The 25,562-nt window shown below is 42.2% G+C and overlaps 1 protein-coding gene across 1 annotated transcript in view; it reads right to left on the reverse strand.

The window, feature by feature from the left end:
* TANGO6 (transport and golgi organization 6 homolog) overlaps positions 1-25,562 on the reverse strand; it is a 151,738-nt gene that overhangs the window by 40,182 nt on the left and 85,994 nt on the right. Inside the window, exons 15-16 of the mRNA XM_080645013.1 lie at positions 23,466-23,606; positions 1,738-1,889 (exon numbers count right to left, since the gene is read on the reverse strand). Coding sequence (XP_080501139.1) covers positions 1,738-1,889; positions 23,466-23,606 — 293 coding nt within the window. The remainder of the gene's footprint in view (positions 1-1,737; positions 1,890-23,465; positions 23,607-25,562) is intronic.

Here is a 25,562-nt window from a genome sequence, read left to right on the forward strand (position 1 = left end):
CCTCGGATTTTTTATAATAAATCCTCTTGAAATTAAAAATTCTTAGTAATTTAACTTTATATATATACTAGAGGCCTGGTGCACGAAATTCGTGCATGGGGGGGGGGTTTGACCCTCAGCCCAGCCTGCACCCTCTCCAATCTGGGACCCCTCGAGGGATATCCGACTGTCTGTTTAGGCAGTCCACTGGGATCGGGCCTAAACAGGCAGTCGGACATCCCTCTCACAATCCAGGACTGCTGGCTCCCAGCTGCTTGCCTGCCTGCCTTCCTGATTGCCCCTAACTGCTTCTGCCTGCCAGCCTGATCACCCCCTAACCACTCCCCTGCCAGCCTGATTGATGCCTAACTGCTCCCCTGCCAGCCTGATTGCCCCTAACTGCCCTCCCCTGCAGGCCTGGTCAACCCTAACTGCCCTCCCCTGCAGGCCTGGTCACCCCTAACTGCTCTCCCCTGCAGGCCTGGTCTCCCCCAACTGCTCTCCCCTGCAGGCCTGGGTCCCCCCCAACTGCCCTCCCCTGCCGGCTTGGTCACTCCTAACTGCCCTCCCCTGCAGGCTTGATCGCCCCCAACTGCCCTCCCTTGCAGGCCTGGTCCCTCCCAACTGCCCTCCCCTGCTGGCCATCTTGTGGTGGCCATCTTGTGTCCACATGGGGGCAGGATCTTTGACCAATGGGGGCAGCCATCTGGTGTGTTGGAGTGATGGTCAATCTGCATATTACTTTTATTAGATAGGATAGAGGCCTGGTGCACGGGTGGGTCCAGCTGGTTAGCCCTGAAGGGTGTCCTGGATCAGAGTGGGGGTTCCCTTGGGGCGTGGGGCGGCCTGGGTGAGGGGCCTGTGGTGGTTTGCAGGCTGGCCACGCCCCCCGGTGACCCAAGCGGAGGCCCTGGTATCTGGGGTTTATTTATCTTCTACAATTGAAACTTTGTAGCCTGGAGCGGAGCCAAGCCTTCTGCTTGCTTCGTGGTGGCAGCCATTTTTTTGGGGATTTATGTATCTTCTATAATTGAAACTTTGTAGCCTTAAGCGGAAGCCTGGACCGGCCAGGGTGTGCGGAAAGCTTGGCTTCCTCCATCGCCAGGGGCAACCCTAGCCTCCTGCTCTTTCCAGCTCCATGGCTGCCGCCATTTGTTTGGGTTCATGTATCTTCTATCATTGAAACTTTGTAGCCTTGAGTGGAGGCCTAGGCCGGCAAGAGCAGGCGGAAAGCTTGGCTTCCTCCATTGCTGGGGAAACCCAAGCCTCCCTCCTGCTCTCTGTGGCTGTAGCCATCTTGGTTGGGTTTATTTGCATATTTGCTCCTGATTGGCTGGTGGGCATGGCTTGTGGATGTAGCAGAGTGATGGTTAATTTGCATATTACTCTTTTATAAGATAGTATATTTAATATGGTTTTTAAAAAATTGATTTCAAAGAGAGAACGGGAGAGGGAGAAACAGAAACATCAATGATGAAAGAGAATCATCGATCGGCTGCCTCCTGCATACTCCCAATCCAGGCATGTGCCCTGACCAGGAATCGAACCATGACCTCCTGGTTCCTGGGTTGATGCTCAACCACTGAGCCACACTGGCTGGGCATCACTTTTAATATATGTGTCATACTAGTGAGGGCGAGGGAGATTAAATGACTTACTTACCTGACCTGAAAAAAGAACACAGGTCTTGTGACTGCTAATCCCAAGCTATTCAGTGATCCAAATGAAAAGCTTTAGAGAAGAATCAACATGCGGTACCTCATGAACCACGGAGCCCAGCAGAAAGTCCAGCCTCTGGCACAATTCTCCAAGGTTGGATAAGCTGCTGGCCCTGTGAGCGCTATCTGGGTCTCTCACTCCTCTCAGGAAGGTGTGGATCAAAGGTTCTCGGTACTTTGAAACCATATCCCCTATAGAAAAAGGGAAGAAATAAAAATCTTTTAAAGCACACAGTCAGCTTATTAAAGAAGGAATAATGACATCACAGTGGTACATTTTATGGTGTTTTATACTTTTAAGGTATTTGTTTAACTATTTGAAAGCATGCTTTGGAAGAACATTCACTGTTAGGCGGAAGAAGACTAATAACTGGCCATCAGACTGAGTAACAATGAGGTCACTGTTGACCTTGACAAGAACGGTTTTGATGGACTGGTGAATACCATCCTAGAGTCAAGCAGAGGTTGCTTAGAGAGCATAATTTCATTAATCTCAATCACTTGAAAGGGGAGGAAGAGGATGTTTGTTTATTTTCCCTTAAGGTCAGGAACACAATGTACTTTCCATATAATTTAAGAAAAAGATGAGAAGTAGTTTCTCTCAAAAGCTCCCAGTTCCTAATATACTACATGCTGTCATCATAGACTCATCCCGCCCAGTTAACATCAACGTACACTGAGTGGCCAGGTTATTATGATCTCTGAATGCATAATAATCTGGCCACTCATATACATATACATATACACATACACATACATATACATATACATATACATATACATATACATATACATGTGTATATATATATATATACTAGAGGCCTGGTGCACGAAATTCGTGCACGGGGTGGGGGGGGGCGGTGTCCCTCAGCCCAGCCTGCACCCTCTCCAATCTGGGACCCCTCAAGGGATGTCCGACTGTCCGTTTAAACATCCCTCTCACAATCCAGGACAAGCCCTCTCACAATCCAGGACATCCCTCTCACAATCCAGGACTGCTGGCTCCCAACTGCTTGCCTGCCTGCCTTCCTGATTGCCCCTAACCACTTCTGCCTGCCAGCCTGATCACCCCCTAACCACTCCCCTGCCAGCCTGATTGATGCCTAACTGCTCCCCTGCCAGCCTTTTTTCCCCTAACTGCCCTCCCTTGCAGGCCTGGTCAACCCTAACTGCCTCCCCTGCAGGCCTGGTCCCCCCCAACTGCTCTCCCCTGCAGGCCTGGGTCCCCCCCAACTGTCCTCCCCTGCTGGCCTGATTGCCCACAACTGCCCTCCCTTGCAGGCCTGGTCCCTCCCAACCGCCCTCCCCTGCTGGCCATCTTGTGGTGGCCATCTTGTGTCCACATGGGGGCAGGATCTTTAACCACATGGGGGCAGCCATCTTGTGTGTTGGAGTGATGGTCAATCTGCATATTACTTTTATTAGATAGGATAGAGGCCTGGTGCACGGCTGGTTTGCCCTGAAGGGTGTCCCAGATCAGGGTGGGGGTTCCCTTGGTGCGTGGGGCGGCCTGGGTGAGGGGCCTGTGGTGGTTTGCAGGCCGGCCATGCCCCCTGGTGACCCAAGCAAAAGCCCTGGTATCTGGGGTTTATTTATCTTCTACAATTGAAACTTTGTAGCCTGGAGCGGAGCCAAGCCTTCTGCTTGCTCTGTGGCGGCAGCCATTTCTGTTGGGATTTATGTATCTTCTATAATTGAAACTTTGTAGCCTTAAGCGGAGGCCTGGGCCGGCCAGGACTGCAGAAGCTTGGCTTCCTCCATTGCCACAGGCAACCCTAGCCTCCTGCTCTTTCCAGCTCCATGGCTGCCGCCATTTCTGTTTGGATTTATGTATCTTCTATCATTGAAACTTTGTAGCCTTGAGTGGAGGCCTAGGCCGGCAAGGGCAAGCGGAAAGTTTGGCTTCCTTCATTGCCGGGGAAACCCAAGCTTCCCTCCTGCTCTCTGTGTCCATAGCCATCTTGGTTGGGTTTATTTGCATATTCGCTCCTAATTGGCTTGTGGGCGTGGCTTGTGGACATGGCTTGTGGGTGTAGTGGAGTGATGGTTAATATGCATATTACTCTTTTATTATATAGGATACACACACACACACACACACACGCACACACACACACACACACATATATATTAGAGGCCCGGTGCATGAATTTGTGCATGGGTGGGGTCTGGCCAGCCTGGCCAGGGGTAGGGGACATGGGCGGTTGGCTGGCTGGCCTGCCTGCTGGTCGAACTCCTGGTCGAGGGGACAATTTGCATATTAGCCTTTTATTATATAGGATATACACTGAGTGGCCAGATTATTATGTGTTCAGAGATCATAATAATCTGGCCACTCAGTGTATATCACAGAAACCGAATCAATGATGACTTTGGCCATAGTCTGTTTTCAGAATAGGAAAGAGGGGACTTTGCTCTGGCCGGTGGGTCTCAGTGGTTAGAGCATCAGCCCTTGCACCTCAGGGTCTCAGGTTTGATAGGTCAAGGGCAGGTACCTGGGTTGCTGGTTGTTCCCCACCCCTGATTGGGGTGTGTGCAGGAGGCAGTCAATTGATGTGTCTCTCTCACGTGGATGTTTCTCAGTCTCTCTCTCTCTCTGTCTGTCTGTGTGTGTGTGTGTCTCTCTCTTCCTTCTCCTTCCCTCCCTTCCACTCTCTCTAAAAATCAATGAAAAAAATATCCTCAGGTGAGGATTAACAAAAAAAAGGTACATGACAGAAATATATACACTAATATGGAAAGATCTCCTTAAGAAACTGTTAAGCAAAAGAAACTAACGGAACCAACATCATTCCATTTATGTATGTAAAAATGCACACACACACAATTTCTCTCACTATTAACAAAACTTACAAATTTAAATATGTATATTAAACATACAAATGTATAGAAAAAAGTACGTTCTTGGTACTGGAGATACTACAGCATGAACACGAGAGCAAAATCCCCATTTTCCTGAAGCCTACTTCTAGTGGGGAAGAAAGACGATACAGTAAATAAACCTTCCAGCAGCAAAAAGGGCGATGACGAAAATAAAGGAAGCGGGGGGGTTGGGGAGGGAGGTTGAGAGCCAGGGCTGAGGGTTCAGGGAAAAGCTCTCAGAGGAGAAGACCTGAAGAAACAAGTCACGTAAGAACTGGGAGAAAAGTGAAAAGCAGAACGGACAACAAAAGTTTTATATTCAATGTAGAAATCATACGACTATTTCTTATACTGACCCACCATACAAGAAAAGAGCGTACCATCACATAAACAAAACCACAATTTATTGTTCCATTTATGTAATTCCTGCCCAGCCTGAGCTTTGTCACTACTTTCCAAATGAGCATCCATTTAACTGCATGCTCTACCAACACCCTCCCCAAGTGCACCAGAGAACCAAAGGAGCCAGTGGGAAGGTCAGCATCACAAGAGCGCTGCACTGTACCCAGTCCGCTGGCTCTGGGCCCACTTGCAACCTGGTTTTGCAGGTATTGGTCTGGAACACTCGCTGAATCCACTCTGCGTTTCTCAAATAGCCCTGACATCATGTTCGGTGCAACCTAATCTCCCTTGGACCTCACATACACAGCTAGATTTGTCACACCTTTGCTCAAACCTGTTCCTTGGGGATTTACAGCTCTGCTTCCATTTCCTGGGGGCTCTGCTAGCCTCTGACTATGCCACCCTCTGCGTTTCTGAAGTCTGTACTGGATCCTAGTCTCCAGGTTGGAGGTCAGCCCTGACCAGGTCTCTATGCAGAACAAACTGAATGCATGTAGTGGAGAATAAAGCTTCCAGGACTGCACTTTGACACAGGCATGGAATTTAAAGGTCCTACATAAAGGTTTTTTGGGTTTTTTTTGTTGTTGTTGTTAATCCTCACCCAAAGATATTTTTTCCTTTGATTTTTTTTAAAGAGTTGGAAGGAAGGGAGGGAAGGCAAGAGAGAGAAAGAGAAACATGATAGAACCTAAAACCCAGGTTCATGCCCTTGACCGGGAATCGAACCAATGACCGTTCCGTACACAGGCTGGCGCTCTAATCACTGAGCACACCAGCTAGGGCCATAAGGGGTTTTTAATTTGAGCTTAGGAGATCCCTATGTCAAATTTTGTTGTGTACATCTCATTGGCATTCTCCCAATCTTCCTTGCAAATAGCACTCTAATTTTTATGTTGAAATATCCACCTTTGTCTGGGGCCCTAACCACCACCCATGTGATTCAGGCTACGGTCTTCATTGGTCTAAGTCAGTGGTCGGCAAACTGCGGCTCGCAAGCCACATGCGGCTCTTTGGCCCCTTGAACGTAGCTCTTCCACAAAATACCACGGCCTGGGCGAGTCTACTTTGAAGAAGTGGCGTTAGAAAAAGTTTAAGTTTAAAAAATTTGGCTCTCAAAAGAAATTTCAGCCCTGACTGGTTTGGCTCAGTGGATAGAGCGTCGGCCTGCGGACTGAAGGGTCCCAGGTTCGATTCCGGTCAAGGGCATGTACCTTGGTTGCGGGCACATTCCCAGTGGGGAGTGTGCAGGAGGCAGCTGATCGATGTTTCTCTCTCATCGATGTTTCTAACTCTCTATCCCTCTTCCTTCCTCTCTGTAAAAAATCAATAAAATATATATTTAAAAAAAAAAAAAAGAAATTTCAACCGCTGTACTGTTGATATTTGGCTCTGTTGACTAATGAGTTTGCCGACCACTGGTCTAAGTGAATCATGGTGGACATAGCCCCCCTTGCCTTAAATGGTTTATTTATGGGCAGGTGACTGAGTCTGGACAATGAGGTGTGAAGAAAAACCTGCTGGAAGACTCTAAGAAACTGTTTTCCCTCTGGCTATGTTAAATATATGACACCTTAGAGTCGCTACAGCCAACTTGAAACCATGCGAGACCAGAGAATGAGGCAAAAAAGCTGAGGTTGGCAGAGCAGAAAGACAAAAAGGTTTGGGTCTTGAATGATGTCATGGAATCAAAGAATTCACTAGTTCTGGACTTTTTGTTATGTGCAATGATTTATTCTCCATTGTTTAAGCCAGTTGAGTTGGAAATTTCTGTACCTGCAGCTAAAAGCATTTAACTGATATAATATGAAAATTGAAATATTCTTTAAAATTACAGAGTACTTCTATGTCAGTTCTATGTCTATCAGTACAAAGTCTGAAAAGACAGATTTGCTAAAACAAAGGAATTTAAGACAGTATATGTTTTTTAAAGGCTTCAAAAGTCAATTTTATAACTAACATAAACAGAAAAACATAAACCCAATAATTTTCTTCTAATTATCATTTTAATTGGGATAATAGTCTGTTATACAGCATAAATCAGATTTTATATATATTTATATATATAATAGGTTCCCATTTGCCAACCTATTATAAAAAGGTAACTATATACAGTAGTAGCTCATGTGAAGAGAGCTATATGCTGAGTATATTTCGCAACTATTGACTAACCTAGTTCGTTATGAACTAAAACCACAGCTCCAGAACACCCACAAGTATTCCTTAGTTTCTGATTAAGCAATCAAATCTCAATTATCCCATACACTCCTGGTTTTGGTTTGTGGTGTGTGTGTGTTTAGGGGGGGTATTTTCTTTACCTTTTTTGTTGTTGTTGTATTTTTCTTTATCCAGTTGAAATGGTATTATTGTTTCAGTGAATTTATTTGAACCACAAGATTCCAAGATCCTAATTCACTTTTTGTCTGAAAGATGGCAGACACTTGATCCCTGACATGGGCAAACATTCATTACCATCCTGTTGAGTTGTCTCCTTAAGAACATGCATATTATATGGCTTTTTACAAAAAATGTTATTGATTTCTGAATTCCCTCACCTCCATTTTCAGAAAGTAATCACCACAGGCTACAACATGTGGACTGAGAGATACCCATGGAACTGAAGTTAGAGAGACCACCATCTTTTCCTCAGGCTTTCTAAACAGCTTCAGGGAAATGCACACAGTAAATCCAAGCTCACTTTTAGAAACTTACTCAAGTAGCTGCTAGTCAGAGGGGTTTGACTTAGTGCAGCATCAATGACTTCTGCTCTGTGCAATGACAACACCTGGCGATGTGCATCTTCATATTCTTGTCAGGATGTCAGCAATAATTAACCTTCCTGAGAAGCAAACAGCTGTGTGTTCAAAGAAAACTGAAGGATCTAGATTTGTTTGAACAAATCTGATAAAAATGAGTTGCTTAGGAAGGTGAAAAATCAATACATAGTGAAATAGAGAAAAATTTTTATTTACTTATTTTTTGTTGTTAATCCTCACCCAAGGACATTTTTTCCATTGCCTTTTTTTTTCTTTTTCTTTTAGAGAGAGTGCAAGGGAGGGAGAAAGGGGAAGAGAGAGAGAAAGAGAGAGAGAGAGAGAGAGAGAGAGAGAGAGAGAGAGAGAGAGATGTGAGAGATAGGTGAGAGAGACACATCGACTGGTTGCCTCTGGCATGCGCCCCAACCATACCCTTGTGCCCTTAACCAGGATTCAAACCCACGAACCTTCAGTGCATAGGCCGACACTCTAACCACTGTCCTAAAAATCCTCTGTGCTCTGCCTATTCATCCCTCCCTCCTGGTTCATTCTTGGCAACCACTTATCTTACTGTCTCCACAGTTTTGACTTTTCCAGAATGTCATATACAGTTGACCTGTGAACAATGCGGGGGTTAGAAGCACGGATTCTCCCCAACCCTCACACAGTTGAAAATATGCATGTAAATTGTGACTCCCCCCAAACTTTACTAATGAAAGGGCGGGGAGAGACCGACTCCATGTTCCCTTTGTTCCATGTCCTCCACCTCGAGAAGTCAGGTTCCCGCCCTAGAACCTCTACAAGAGCCCAACCCACACTTTTGAATTAGCCAATAGAAATGCAAGAGGAAAGTAAGCCGCACCCTGCCCCCATGTGCAACCTGACCCCGACCAATCAGCAGAGGCCATACTACCTCACCCCTCCTACCTCTCCCAGGCCCCCTATAAATCAGCGTGTTTGGGGCCTGGGGCTCTTTCTCTGCCTCCTGCCACTGCGTCGGGGAGTGTGGTGGACAGGGAGCTCGAGCTAGCTCGAATAAAGGCTCTTTGCTTTTGCATCGGACTTGGCTCCCAGGTGGTCTTTGGGGATCATGAAATCTGGGCATAACATTAATAGCCTACTATTGACCAGAAGCCTTACCAATAACATAAACAGTTGATTAACACATAATACAATTACAGTATTTAGATGAAAAAAAATCTGTGGACCCATGCAATGCAAACTCCAACTATATATGTTGCCAACTATAGTTGGGAACAAATTGCATGTAGACTTTTCAGATTGGTTTCTTTCATTTCATAACATGCATTTAAGGTTTCTCCATGTCCTTTCATGGTTGGATAGCTCATTTCTTTTTTGTGCTGAAAAATGTTATAATTTCACTTATAAGAAATGTCCAAAATAAATAAATCCTTAAAGAGAAAAAAGTACATCAGTGATTGACTGGTAATGAGTATAAGGTTTCTTTAGGTGTGATAAAAATGTCCTAAAATTGATTTTGGTGATGGCTGCATATCTGTGAACATACAAAAAAAGAAATTTAATTGCACATTATAAATGGGTGAATTGTATGGTATATGAATTATATCTCAAGAAAATAGAACCCGGAGCTTTCCCTCTGCTTTGGGAATAGTATTACTTCTGCCAGCTCTACGCTTCCTTATTTGTTGGTAAAAATGGTGCCAAAAAAATTTCAGTCCTTACTACCTCAGAGTTGGTAGTTTAATGGGTAACGTATTTTTAAAAAACCTCTAAATTAACTTCCGTTGGTTCAGTTTAAACACACACACACACATATTAGTGTTAATATAAAAGTCTCTTAAACAAATAAAATAACATTGAAGATTTAGACTCAGAGGTCCTTACACATAGGTTTAGTCCAATATCCCATCTATCAAAAGTCTGTGCCAAACCATGTTTGACAAACATGAACCCAAGGATAGTTAGGACTTTCTGCCAATATTTAAAAAACCTTTGTGCCTTTTATTATATCTAATCCAAATTTCTTTTGCTTTGACTTCATTTCCTCTTACAGATCAGATTCAAGTGGAGATGGAGAGAGATCTCAACTACAGTGTTAAATCCCCTCTGTAATCTAACCAGTCCAGGTATGCTCTTCCCCTTCTGTTTTGATATTAGATATTTTGGGGAGAAAAAAAGAGCAAAGACGGGAAAAGATTAAATGAAGATACAATACACACTTGACTTCACTAAATCAACTATTTAAGGAAGGGCTCCAGAGGAACTACTTTCCCTCCCATCTTGGATTCCCATTTACTTTTGAACTGAAGTGAAGAGATTCCTAGGGGTAACATGGAGAGCCACATGCCCTCACAGAAATATCCCCGCTGATCAGCCGATGAGAAAACAGAAGACGAAATACAGACCTGCCTCTGTTCGTGTACGTTTTTATGTCCTTGCTTACACCTATTCATTTGCTCTAGGATTCCACTTCACTACTGAAAGAAATCCAGGAGGAGAATGACTGGTTCCTTGTAATGTTTCATGCATACAACCTACTGTCACATGTGTGGACCAGAGTCAACAGAGATGATTTCTGCTGAGGTCAGAAAGAAATGGGATTGAGATGGCAGATCCTGACAGGCAGAATTTCTTCTCCAAAAGCCATGTAGAGAATTTAATAATTAAATGCAGTTAATTTCTGGTGAAATTCATCATTAAAATATTCATAGGTAAATTATGATCTATTAACAATTACTTTTCAGCTTTGAATTTCCCCTGTAGCTCTGGGGAAATCATCTCTTTTCTGATTTTGGTTTTCCTTCTCTACACAGCCCTTCATGAACAGGGGATGGGTTTTAGTTAAGATAAAATATGCAGCTACAGTACAGCCCAGACATAAAATGCTGTGCAATAAAGCAATGCTATGTGCATTTATAAGCCTCTTTATCTGCAAAACACTTGTGTGCCTATTATCTTATTTGAGCCTCATAAGAATTTAAGGTAGGTAGAAAAAAATATTAATTCTGTTTTATAAATAAGAAAGTAAAATTTAAAAGGGGCCAATCCCAGGTCACTCAGCTACTGACAGACAGACATGCTCTCAAGACCAGAATTTTACCTCCCAGGCAGAGGGCTCTTCCTATTGCCACCGGGACACTTACTTGGCTGTGCACTAAGATCAGCAGGAACTTCCATTCTAAAACAAAGGAAGTAAAAGTGGCCAATTGACTCCCTCACATCTCTGGCATTTCATGGTCTTTTTCTGTTTAACGTTACAAGGCATGGGTGGAAAAGAAGCCAGTGCCATGTCTGAAAAAGTGTGTGAGCAATAGGGCATGATGAGAGTAAGTTTCTCTGGTCCATGGGCAAGCACCGGAATTGTTACTTAATTATCTTGTTTAAAGGCTGAAATCCTACAATTCTAGCCAGAAGAGAACACAAAGATTCCCCTCTTCTTTACCATTTTCTAAGTGGGAAGAGTGAACACTTCCGATTTCCTAACAGTGGGAGATGAGTGGGAAGGGCCTCCTGAAAGCTGCTAAACTCCTATCCTAGATGCACATATTAGGGCACTGCAGAGTGCTGGAGCCAAAGCCGTTTTCTGGTCTTGATGGGGCTTGCCAGGAGGCAGGTCGCAGTAGTCACTGGGCAAGAATGCTGGGTAGCCTCTGGATAGACTTCCCCCTACTGCTGCCTACATGTCAGGACCCACTTTTCTCCCTAAGGCTAATGGTTGCTCTGCTAGTGGTTTTGGTTTTACATTCACAGTTATCCTTTTCACAGCAATGTAACCAAGAGTTGACCCTGAGCTATGAGAAGGTTAGAAAAAATTTCAGGGACTCTTAGCACTCCCTTTCCTGGTTGTGGTTTCATTGTACCTCATCACATAGACCACATAAGCAGGGATAATTGAGATGCAAATTGTATATAGATAGACTGAGGTGTACATGTAACCATGGGAAGATCCCTGTGGGACAAGTTATTAAACAAAAGCAAACTTATTAGTAGGACTATTGTAAGTACAAGTGATCTATCAGGTATGTTTTTTTAAAAATATGTTTTTACTGATTTTAGAGAGATAGAAACATCAATGAGAGAGAAATATCATCCATCAGCTGCCTCCTGCACACCCCCTACTGGGAATTGAGCCCACAACCTAGGCCTGTGCACTGACCTGGAATCGAACCAGTGACCTCTTGGTTCATGGGTGGATGCTCAACCACTGAGCCACAATGGCGGGGCCTACCAGGTATGTTTTAAAGAGCCAGAGAGAGACATTCTTGCCTCCAAATATTCTATTAGCAAACTGTATTGCCTCAGAGTCTATTTAATCATTAGAGTTTTATTTCTTTGGACTAATAGCCTCCAATTAGAAAAGCAAAGTCATCCTAAGAAGGACAGCACAATAGGAAGCTGCCATCAACCCCTTCGTAAATATTAATATACCTGCTCTCTCCTTTTTTACAAGCTGGGAAGGAATGAGAAAGATCTAAGGGTGAAATAATTTCTGAAATTTGATTACTTTCTAGTGATGGTTCAAGCCTGAGTAAGGACCCGCAGAGGGAAATTTTAAATGGGAGGGGCTAAGAAGAAAGATACAGTGAGGGGCAGTGAAAGGAGTAGAGTCCCTATTTTACACTTTAACTTGCAAAAGTTTTCTTTTAGTGTCTTCAAATCACAGAGTGACGTTCAAGTAAGAACTATAGATAAGTATCTCTGGACAAAGTAAAACAATGTATAGGAAATGCTTTGTGGCAACAAAGCATTTTTGGCAACTCCATGAACTAAAGTAACAGAAACCAACCGTTTGAAACAGGAGATGCCAAGGCCTCTATAGTGATGCATTAACTAGGTTACTCATTCCATCTCAACAGCTCATTGAACTTTAAGACTGGTTTAATCAATGTATAAACTTTCCAGTTTACACAAAGTTATCCTACAAGGAAAATCTGCAATAACTGACTCTACCCCAAGGTGTTACTGACAAGACAAACAGATCAGTTCTCTTGAAAAGTGTGCTTGAGACAGTAACACTTCAGAAACAGGACGGAATTTTCTTGAAGGGTAGAATTAACAAAATCAAGCCCAGAAATGTGATCACAAGGAAGGAAAAGTTCCAGGTTTATGGTAAGTTATTTTAAAAGATGAAAGAAAACTTTCCCTTTCCAGCGTTCAAGGTGTCTAAGCGAGGATGTGATGGTTCTTAGGGTCTTCCAGTAGGAGCCATGATCAACTGTGCTGACAACACAGGAGCCAAAAATCTGTTTATCATCTCTGCAAAGGGTATCAAGGCACGCCTGATCAGACTTCCTGCTGCTGGTGTAGGTGACATGGTGATAGTCACAATTAAAAAAGGCAAACCAGAGCTCAGAAAGATGGGACATCCAATTTGACAATTAAAGTCATACCAGAGACAGGATGGCACGTTTCTTAATTTTGAAGAAAATGCTGGGGTCATAGTAAACAATAAAGGGGAGATGAAAGGTTCTGCCATCAGAGGACAAGTTGCAAAGGAGTGTGTAGATTTGTGGACCAGGATTGCATCCATGCTGGCAGCACTGCATGAGTCTCTGGTGTATTTGTAAAGAAAAAAACCATTAAAAAGTATTTCCCCCTTAACCCCCCAGAAAAAAAGATGAAAGGAAAAAAGTACATATTTTCAATAAAGGAGACTGTCTTTACAATTTTGTAATGATGAAAGTATTAAAACCATTTCAGTGACTTAATTAATTTAATTCGCTACATAAATGTTAAAACTCGTTAAAGCATGCTCAAGAGTTAGTTGGCCTCATAATATTGACAAACATAAATCGAGAAGCTTTTGGCCTGAGAATACAACATGTTTAAATCAGTAACACAACATCCCTCAAGTGCTATGAAATCAATCTCTATTATATCAGGTCCAGCAAAAGGAAAATTAAGTTACAATTTCTTTCTAAAGAATTATGTTTCAGTTAGGATGTTGGTTTACTGTCTTGCAAGTCCATAAGTTAAAATAAAGGCAAGCTATATTTCAAAACTTGTGAAAAAAAGAAAAAAGATAGAGAGAAAATCAGATGCTTCATGTATTGTGTCCTTTCACATACACACTAAAGTTCCAAAATTAATGTTTTAATTTTACTCTAAATTGGAATAGGGGAGTGAAATGAGAAGATAAAAATATGAAGACACTGAAAATAAAAGTAACAGCAAAATTAAAACGCTGAAACATTCAAATATAATTATGTAGTAATCTTTAAAGAAAGGATCCTTTGCCAATGTCATCTTGTATCTCCTGAGTTAATGATTCTTGCAGCTGGTGATGTTCAGAAAAGAAATGCAATATCTACTCAAACCTATTCAGAGAGATCTAATTATAAAAGGTAAGATTTCTGCTATTTAAATGTAGGATACAATGCTTGATTTGGGGGAAAGAGGACTTAAGGATGAGTTGGAAAGATGAGCAACTTCCAAAGAAACACCCTTAAAAAGCAAGCAGTGAGGTGCTGTTAAAGAAACATCTATCCTAATATATAAAAAGCCAGGGGCTGTCACAACCTAAACGACCAGATGGACGATCGAATAGCAGGCTGCGTGGGACAACCAGACTAGCAGGGGAGGTTAGTGAGGGACGACCAAAGGACTGAACAGCAGGCTGCATGGGGTGACCAGGCCAGCGGTGGGGAGCAGTTGGGGGCGACCAGGCCGGCAGGGGGGCAGTTGGGGGCGACCAGGACGGCGGGGTGTGGGGCAGTTACAGGCAACCAGGCAAGCGGGAGGGGGGGCAGTTGGGGGTGACCACGCTGGCAGGGGGGGCACTAAGGGGCAACCAGGCCGGCAGGGGAACAGTTGGGGGTTGCCGGGGTTCTTGTCCCAGCATTACAAAGGGTTCAGCAATCTGGAGAAAGGAGCTGATGTGTAGATTCAAGAAGGAGTCCAAGGACGAAAGATAATTTTGAAAGGCATTGGGGGTCCGAGGAGCTTCAGCTAAAGGAGCTAAAGACTACCTCCTTGACTCAGGACCCTGCTTTTATTAACACAATTTGTCCTAAGGCAAGGTGGAGATAATACACTTCAAAGGGTAGGGTACAGAAGCATTGTCAGATTGGGGAATAGCCTACAGCTGTTCAGGTGTTTGGCCAACAGGAGGCAATAACATGCAGATTTAAGATGCCCTGAGCTGTCTGGCAGCAGACGATTATCCTATTCAGGTTTGGGGGAGATGCTTTTTAGCCCTTCCCAGATGATTCAGCCCTGCTGACATGCTGGAATTGGTTTCTGGCATGGGATGACCAGGCTGGCAGAGGGGGGCAGTTGGGGGTGACCAGGCCGGCGGTAGGGGGGAGCAGTTGGGGGCGATCAGGCTGGCACGGAGGCAGTAAGGGGCGACCAGGCCAGCGGGGGAGGAGGCAGTTAGGGGCGATCAGGCAGGCAGGGGGGGCAATTAGGGGTGATCAGGCAGGCAGGCAGGTGAGCAGTTAGGAGCCAGCAGTACCGGATTGTGAGAGGGATGTCCAACTGCCTGTTTAGGCCTGATCCCCGGGATCGGGCCTAAATCGGCAGTTGGACATCTCCCAAGGGGTCCCGGATTGGAGAGGGTGCAGGCTGGGCTGAGGGGACATCCCCCGCCCCCCGTACACAAATTTCTTGCACCAGGCCTCTAGTCTTACCTAATAATAGACAAACATGTAAATTGACCGTACCTCCGCTACGCCCACAGCCAATCAGGAGTGATATGCAAATTAACCCAACGAAGATGGCAGCTATTTTGCATACACAGGTGCCAAGTGGTGGAGGCAGGCTTTCTGCCCCACCCCTGGTCTCTCAGGGCCTCTGGGCAGCGTGGGAAGGCGGGGCTGGAGTGGAAAGAGGCAGCTCCTGGAGCAGAAAGAGGAAGCTCTGGGCTGGAGCAGAAAGGGGCTGGGCCGAAGTGGAAAGGCGGTACAGGCAGCCAGGGAAAGGAAAGCCCACTCTAGCACGAATCTTCGTGCATCGGGCTTCTAGTATATATATAAAAGCCTAAGCAGCTGAACGACCAGTCGACTGGTTGCTGTGACACGCACTGACCATCAGGGGGCAGACACATACCAACAGGATAGTAGGGGGGTGAAGGCCCGTGCTGGGGGGTAGGAGCAGGTGGGAAGAGGTCAATGGGGAGAAAAGGAGACATATGTAATACTTTCAACAATAAAGAATTAAAAAAAAATACCAACAGGAAAATAATAGCAACCAATACTTGTTCACTCTTTACCATGAGAGCTACTAGTTCTGAACACTTATATATATTATCTTTTTAATTTCATAATAACCCAATCAGGTAGTTATTATAATTATGCCTATTTTACAGATAAGTAACAGAAGTTATGTAACTTGTCCATAGTTATTAAATGTGAGTCAAGCTCAAAACTTAGGAGGTTATGACTCCAGGATCATAGTACATACCTCTCTCTGATAGAGAAAGGTAAAATGTATTCCAAGATTAAGGCTATATGTCAAATTCTTATTTACCTATCCACTGGCTGACACTCTGGATAATCCCATTTCTCTACTTTGGTATCTGGAAACCCCACTATAGGAGTTAATATAGTAGTAAATATATCTCTATAATGACACTCAAATATTTGTGATTTAATATATATTACTTCATTTCAGCCTCTCAACAATTCTATGAGAGTAACAGTTCCTGGGTGGATTATAACTCTATCACCATCTTTAAATGTACAAAAAAAAAGATGGCAGTCTCTTTTTTCCCCTCTGACCTGCCTATAATATCCACTTTCTCACCATTCTCACAGGCACCTCTCTAATCAAAGCCCTCATCTCTCTGTGGCAGGGAATACCACAACAGCCTACTAGTTATCTCTCTGGCTCCTTTCTTTATCCATCTTTCATGCTCCAGCCAATCACTCCTACACATCTCTCATCATGTTGCTTCCTCTCTTAAGCATCTATGGTGATTCCCAAATGCCCATCAGATCAAGTCCAAACTCCTCTTTGCCCAGCATCAAGTCTTTTTGTGGTATACCCCACCCTCTATATCTAGCCTTACTTTCCCAAGGCACCCAAAACAACTTGGTACAGGGAGACAGATCAAGTCCCAATTCTCTATGCATGAGCATCCCACTTTTGTCTTGTTCTTATGCTCTCTTTCCTATCTAAAGACATCTTTTTCCTTCTTTCTCATGAGTAAACCCTCATTCCATACCCACCATCATCTCTTGCCCAGATCCAGATTGTCCCAGCAACATTCTAACAGGTCTCTCTTCTTCTAGTCTTGTGCCTTCACAGAGCAGCCAAAGTCATTTTGCTAAAATGTAATTATGATGAATTCTTCCCTCCTTAAAATCTTTCAATGGCTTCCATTTAAAGTCAACATAAATCCAAATCCCTACACACAGCACATGTGGCTCTTTATGATCTTGGCTTCTTTAATTAAGCCAGGATCTAGAAATAGCCCAAGTGCCCATCAGCAGAGTGGTTAAAAAAGCTGTGGTACCAAGCATGTCTAACTTGTGGCTGGCAGGTTTGACATGCTTGATTTACACAATGGAATACTATGCAGCTATAAAAAAGAAGGATCTCTTATGCTTTGAGACAACATGGAGGAGCCTGGAGATTATTATGCTAAGCAAAATAAGCCAGTTAGAGAAAAGTATCACATGACCTCACTTATATGTAGAGTCTAATGAACAAAATGAACTGACAAATAAAATAGATTCAGAGATATGGAAGCATGCAACAGACTAACAATTCTCAGAGGGAAAGGGGAGGATGGGAAGAGATTAACCAAGGAATTTATATGCATACTAGTAGCCCTGCACACGAATCCGCACGCCAGTAGCTCTCTGCGGGGCCTGGCCACTCTGTGCCCGCTGCCCAGAGGCTCTCCGCAGCCCAGAGGCTCATCTGCGGCCGGGTGCAGAATGCTTGCCTCGTCGCTGTGGCGATGAAGTAAGCATTCCGCCAGGCCGCTCACGTTGCCTGCTCTCAGCAGCTGCCCCCCAACCCCGGGACTGGGGGACTCTGGTGGGGCTGAGAGGACTGGGCACCGCCATCTTGTGGCTATGGGCACCGCCATCTTTGTGATGGAGTGATGGTTAATTTGCATATTACCCTTTTATTAGATAGGATGTACATAATCCATGGACACAGACAATAGTACAGTGAAGGCCTGGGGAGCGGGCAAGAGTGGGGAGGAGGGGGGTCAGTGAGGAAAAAAAGGGGGACATCTGCAATACTTTCAACAATAAAGATAATTTTTTAAAAAAGAATAGATGAGACAAATAGCAAGATGATAGATTTAAACTCAATCATATTAAAATCACATTAAATATAGACATCTCAATCATATTAAAATTATATTAAATACAGACAATCTAAACTATTTAAAAGGCTAGTATTAAAAGGCAGAGATTAGCCCTAGTCAGTTTGGCTCAATGAAAAGAGCGTCGGCCCATGGACTGAAGGGTCCCAGGTTCGATTCCAGTCAAGGCCACAGAGCTTGGTTGCAGGTTCCCTGGCCCTGGTTGGGGTGCGTGCAGAAGGCAATCAATTGATGTGTCTCTCTGTCTCTCCCCGTCCCTTCCACTCTCTAAAAATCAATGGGAAAATATCCTTGGGTGAGGATTAACAACAACAACAACAAAAAGACAGAGATTATCAGAATGAATTTTTTAAAAAAGCAAGACCCTAAAATGTGCCAACAAAAAATCCATTTCAAATATAAAGACATAGATTAAGAGATAAATATATACCATAAAAACACAAATTTTATGAAAGCTGGAATGACTATATCAACATCACAAAAAGTAGACTTTGGGACAAGGAATTTAAAAAAGGGATAGAAGGGTCAATTCATCAAGGGGACAAAAATTCTATGTATGCACGCAGAAACAGATGTTCAAATACTCTAACCAAGTTAATCTAATTGATATTTACAGACCACACCTCCACATGCACATGGAACATAGTATGCTCCTTGACCACAAAGAAATGAGAAAGCAATAATGGAAAGTTACCTGGAAAATCTACAAATATTTGAAATTTAAGCAACAAACAGCACACATCTAAGTAATCCATGGTAGAAAAAGATCATAAGCAAAATTAGAAAATATTTTGAAATGAATGAAAGTGAAAATACATCAACATTTGGGGAAGTTTTACTCTGGAGGAGACCAGAAAAATAGGGCTATATTTGGAAGGAGATATGGGGATAAGAGAGATGTTTTGTTAAAAATATATATTAAGTAATACTTATATGTAGATGGGAATAATTCAGTAGAAAGAAGAAACTGATGTTGCAGGTGACCCAATTCAGAAGCAGTTTTACTACAGGGCTTTCATCCTTGGGAAATAACTAGAAATTAGTTCTAGTCACCAGTGAGCAGGGGCTGATGGTGGATCTTCATTTATCTTCCAAGAGAGAAGCTTGCTCCCAGTGGTAATTGTAGCTTTCATTCTTATGTGTACAGGGTAGCACAACCCTAGTCCCTGGCTTTATACACAAAGCTTGGTTTGGATTTAGTTCCTATTTTCCTGATGTAGTTGAAATTCTACCCTTAACATTAATGTCTCGTATTCCTATTGGCCTGAGGCTTCAGTGACTGCGGAGTTACTACACAGAGCTTGAGGTAATAAAAGGTATTATTATTATTATTATATACCTGCTCATTATATATCTGCCACTTTACATTTAATAACTCCTGCAAGCCTCACAAGAGCTCTATAAAGTAGGTATTGTTATTAAGATAATTTTATAGATGAAGAAACCAAGAAACAGAGATGTTAAGTAACTTGCTACGGTCACACATTCAAGATTTAGGAAGTGGCAGCCTTGGGCTTTGAATGCAGGCAGCCTGACTTCAGAACCCAAGGGTTTTGCAATAGTTTGTACAGAGGGAAGATATGGCAGTAAGGATTCATCATACAGCACATAATAATTTGGGCATGCTGATCTAAAAAATAATTCCCCACCCTAACATCAGAACCACATCACATTGTGGGCAGTGAATTCATTTTAGCAAAAAATTTTCTATCACATTAAAATAATGCCATCAATTTGATATTTTTGTTGGCATTAAAATTTTAAATGTGTTTATTTTTCAAGCTGTAAGTGAGGTAAAGTATGTAACCTGATTTTATGTTTTTGCATATTTACTTAATATTATAATAAGTGTTATTTTAACCAAAAAACAATGTTTTCTCTTAAAAAAAGACACCAGTAAGAAAAGACGAAAAGGATTCTATCATGTGAAAAAAAAAAAAAAAAGAAAGAAAGAAAAGAAGAGAAGGAAATGTTTGCAATACGGACATATGACAAGGCACTTGTATCCACTACATTAAAGAAATCTTACAACTCAGTAAAAAGAAGAGAAATAATCCAATTTAAAAATGGAAAAATATCTGAACAGTAACTTCACGTAAGAGACACATGAATAGAAAATAGCACATGAAAAGACATGTGCCCAATATAATTAGTCATCAGGGAAATATAAATTTAAACCACAATGAGATACTTGACTACTCTTACTATAAGGTAATTGATAGCAAAATGTATTACTATTGTATTTCTTAAATTAAGATTTTCCCCCATTGCAATCAACACAAACAACATATTAACAAAAGATGGACCTTCTTAGTCTATTCACTTCGAAGAACACAATTTTCAAAAAATACTTTTCTATATTTGGCAACAGACATAGCAGGGGTTCAAAAAGCACAATCTCACCCACAATTTTAGGAAGTAATCTGTCAGTATATAAGCAATTTAAAATATAAACAGCTTTTGAACCAGTGATTCCACTTTGGCAAATACCGAATTTACAGAAATAAATGTTCTAGTACTGTAGCATGTACTAGTACATACATACAAAATATGCATATTTTTCTATTAGCACATGTATGTGAAAATTTATATTGCAATACTGCATGTCACAGGAAAAAATAGAAAAAAGTGAAGGTTTATTCACAGAGGAATGGTTGACTAAATGGTCTAAACTGTGGTATATCCATACTATAAAATATTATGTAGCTGTTTTTTATAATTTTTTATTTATTGATTTGAGAGAGAGAGAGAGAGAGAAATGTCCACTTATTTATACATTCATTGGTTGATTCTTGTATATGCCCTGACCGGGGGTAGAACCTGCAACCTTGGCATATTGGGACAATGCTCTAAACAACTGAGCTAACCGGTCAGGGCTATGTAGCTGTTATAAAGCTCCTCTTCTTATCTCAATTCCCAGTCCAAGCCAATTGGAGCTCACAGTAGCCTGCTAGACAAATCTAATTAATCAATTTTCCTGTACAACTGGCTAGAAGAAGGTGGTTGTCAGAAAAGAATTTGGGGCTGAATTTGCTTCTCTCTGGGCAGATGACACGTTTTCTAAAATCAGATTATGAGCTTCATCCTGGAACTAGATGGGATCATGGGTTGCTCATCACTAGATTAAACTGTAGGGGGCAAAGTGATTACTAAACTAAAACAAAAATTAGGCAGGTTAGCCTTGGCTGGTATGGCAAAGTGGTTAGAGAGTTGGCTCGAGCACCAAATGGTCAAGGGTTTGCTTCCTGGTCAAGGGCATGTGCCTGGGTTGCAGGTTCCATCCCCAGCCCCAGTCGGGGCGCATGTGTGAGGCAACCAATCTATGTGTCTCTCTCACATCAATGTCTGTCTGTGTCCCTGTCTGTCTGTCTGTCTCTCCCCATCCCTGCCTCCCTCTCACTCTCTCTAAAAATCAATGGAAAAAATATCCTTGGATGAGGATTAACAACAACAAAACTAATAAAAATTAAGCAGGTGGCATGAAAAAGAGTTGACAAAGTACATTAAATAAGGTAAATAAGAGTTAGAAATACCCCCTTTTCCTGGACCCACCTTTTCCTGGAATATAAAGTAATTTGAGAACAGGCACCTTCTAACCTAGAAGTATAAGTTGCTTTGCCCCAGCATTCCTGGGTGTCATTCTACTTGCCTTGGCATACTCCAGTAGAGACCTGAGATTTAGTTCTCTCCCCTTATTCCTCATTCCAAAAATTAATTCCTGATCTTTTCTATAGAGTTCACTGAAGGTAAACTCTTCAGATGAATATCTTCAACATGAATAGGGCTTTTTATTTTTGCTTATTTTTAGAAACTTCTGATCTAGAGTAAACTGGAACTTGTTTGAGCTTGCTGAGTAGAAGACTATGTTCTGCCTTTAAATGTAATTAAGTGCTATTCTTTGTATATAACGATGACACCACCAGATCTAAGTTGCTCTTCTAGAGCAACAATGAGTTCACTGAGTCACACATCCACCCTTTCATCCAGCAGTCCCTCCCCTCACACCCTCCCTCCTTTCTTCAGCCCACCCACCTACCACATTTTCTGATAGGTTCATTCATTCTGGGAGCCAAGGTAGAATTCTGGTCTGAAGCCACGAAATAATTTTTCTGTATGAGATATTAGCAGTCTCATTTACTGCTGACAAGAGTGCATATTTATGGAGGAAAACTTAGTACTAAATATCAAGAGCCTTAAAGCATGCATATACTTTGACCTAGCAATTTCCCTTGCAGGAACCAATCTTAAAGAAAGAATCAAAGAGTCACCAAAAATCTTAAAGAAAGAATCAAAGAGTCACCAAAAGGATTTGTGTATGAGATTAATCAATAGCACACTTCTTATAATCCTTGAAAAGTTCCTCATAAAGAAAGTAACTGGAAACAACCTAATTAAACAATAATAGCTTTCTGGAAGAAAATTAAATATTATGATAATAAATTCAGATTACTGATTATATAATACAACCAATATATATTTTCAAGAAATATTAAATGACATAGAAAAGTGCTGATAAACAATGTTAAATGAAAAAAAATGCAGTATATACACAGTATAATTATAGTTCTGAGAAAAAAAGGAAACATCAAAATGTAAACAAAAAGTGGTTATTTCTGAATTATGAGATTATCAGTGATTACTTTGTTTTTTTAAAATACTTTTTAAAAATTTCCCAAATTTTCCAAAACTACCATTATTACTGCTACAATTATGAGGGGCAAGATCTATAAATAGATTTTAAACTTACATCTCTGAAAAAATTGATGTGAAGATAATTTAAAAATATACTTTATTTCATATTATGGTCCATTAAATATAAAAAGAAGGCCAAAAAAGCGTAGGAGGCATATATAATCACCTACAAGGTGGCCACAGGCTCTAATGAGGACACACTCCCATATTTAGCAGATAGGATCAGAAAAGGTTATCCACTAAAAAAGTATGCTCTCATAAGATTGGTATAAAACAGATAAAATTAGCCACATGCAGAAGCTTCCACATCCAAAAGGATTTGTAAATATATTACAGAAGGGAATGAATAACTTTCAAACTCTGTCCAGTGAGATGGCAACCTAAATGATAACTGAGATGTGTCGAGGCCACCAGGATGATCACAGAGGTTGAGTATTGTACAACTCCGGGGCATGCCATTCATACAAAGATGCCTCTTGGAGATTTTACAGCTGTGAACAACCTGAGTAACTATAAATGGCAGTCCTGGACTTAACTAACACATCTGAGTGATGTTAAAGCAGAAATAAAATGGCTCATATGAGCTCTAGAACAGGATCTATCCAAAGGGGCCTTCTTGACAATCTGGGCCAGATCATTCTTTGTTGTAGGGAGCTGTCCTGGGCATTGCAAGATGCTTAGGAACATCCCTGCCTTCACAGTGGACAGACTAAGCCTCCAGGTGTACAGACTTTGGTTCCAAAGCCAGACTGTTCCCCCACCGTTTCAGAAGGATGGAACAAGAAAACTCACCTAATGCCCTCACAATTCGCATCAGGACTTCCCCGACTTTCATTCTGGTCTCCGGCGTATGCTTGTCTTTACTGCTGTCATACTGAGCCAACAGGCCAATCAAGATTTTTTCAGGGTACGCATCTGAGAGCAGGGCAATTCCTGAGGTTGAAAAATAAAAAGAAAATTCGTTACTTTTTAGGACTGAAAGGCAAATTAACCCAGACAGCCTGTGATGGGATGAACACTAAGGCATTTAAACCCACCTCTGTAATTCTCGGCAAGGGCTGCCCTTTATTTGAAGTGACAAGACAGTGAGTGGAAAGAACATGGGACTGGGAGTTCTAGTCCCAGCCCTATATAATTTCTAAGGTCACTTCCAGCACTGACATTCCATGATTTATGAGTTATAGACTCTTGAAGCAGAGACTAGATGACTGCAATCATGGTAGGGGTTCACACAACAGCAGGAGAAGACTGTATTAAATGCTTTCTAGAATCCTGATTCCGAGACTTTAAGGTTCTATGACTACTATTGTCCCTGCCAACAAATCAGCCTGAAGCACAGCAGTGATTCCTGTCTCTGTGCAGTTCTCCATTCCAGTATGAGTTCTCTCTGTAAAATGTCAACAGTAAGAGCAGTTACCACAAGAAATACCTTCAGAGATTCTGGGCATAGTCAATAGTAGATGTATGCTATGGCTGAGTTCCCTGACCAGAAATAGGGACAATCCTGCTCTTGACTCACCCTTCCTAGGACTTGCTAATCCCTTCTCTCATCATGCCAGTACCTCCCAAATGTGTGTCTGCAGCAGTGTTATCATATCTGTGCCCATATCAAACAAACTTTAGAGGGATGGCAGGAGGAAGAGACCTAAGACAGGACCAGAAATAAAGCCCCTGGTCTCAAAGCATATAAATACAAATTCCATCACTGTGGTTGGGTGGGTGGGTGGTGGAAAGGTTATATAACGTCTAAAGAATAGTGAGGGAAAAGAAAAGAAAAAACAAACAAAGGGAAAAAAACCTTGAAATTTCAAAATATACACAGGATGAAAATGTTTCTCCCTACCTCCTCCTCAATCTCAGATGATGGTCCATCATCTCTGGCCCGGTGTTTTTCAATGATCTCCTAATCAGTCACACTGCTTCTACCCTATTCCCTAATTGCAGCTGGAACTTTCTGGTTAAAACATAAACCAGGCCCTAGCCGGTTTGGCTCAGTGGATGGAGTGTCGACCTGCATGCGAACTGAGGGGTCCCTGGTTTGTTTCCAGTCAAGGGCACATGCCCCAGTTGCAGGCTCAATCCCGGTGGGGGGTGTGCAGGAGGCAGCTGATCAATGAGAACTCCCATCATTGATGTTTCTATCTTTCTCTCCCTCTCCCTTCCTCTCTATCAATAAAAATATATTTTTAAAAAAGATTAAAAAATAAACCAGGCCCCATCATTCTTCTGTTCAAATCCCTCAATGGTTTCCCTTTTCCCCTAAATATGGGCAGCTCCCAATCCCCACCTGCCTTTGCTTTCTCTCTGACCTCATCTTCTATCCTTGCTCCCTATAGTCAACTCTGGACTCCTTGCTGTCCTTAGAGTCCTAGACTCTCGATTCCAATAATTACAGGCTATTGTTGTTCCTTGTGATTAAGCCCCAGTAGACTGACTGCCTTACTTTTCCCTCTGCCTACCCCTCTCAGCCTGCTTCATTTTTCTTCTCAGCACTTACTATTATCTGACATGTTATATATTGCTTATTTATTGACTGCACTCCTCCTTAAAATGTGAACTCTACAAAGTCAAGGACTTATTTTATTCCCTGCTATAGTTTAAATGCCTAGAAGAGTGTCAGCACATAGCAGGTGCTCAATAACTAGTTGTTAAATGAGTGAATGGACAAAAGGGTTCAAAGACAGAGTCTTGATATAAATTTTAGGAATTAAGAAAGAGAAGACGGGGAAGGAGTGATATAAATGTTTGAGAACCTATAATTATTTTTTACCTGAGTTTACCATTCTCCTGATTAAGCTTGACAATCTTGCAGGCAAAGTCTACATACTATTTTCTATGTTACAGATAGTGATTCCATTCTTTTATAAATCAGATATACACAAAGGCGGA

The sequence above is a fragment of the Plecotus auritus genome, assembly GCF_963455305.1.
Source record: "Plecotus auritus genome assembly, chromosome: 10".
Classification (NCBI taxonomy): domain Eukaryota; kingdom Metazoa; phylum Chordata; class Mammalia; order Chiroptera; family Vespertilionidae; genus Plecotus; species Plecotus auritus.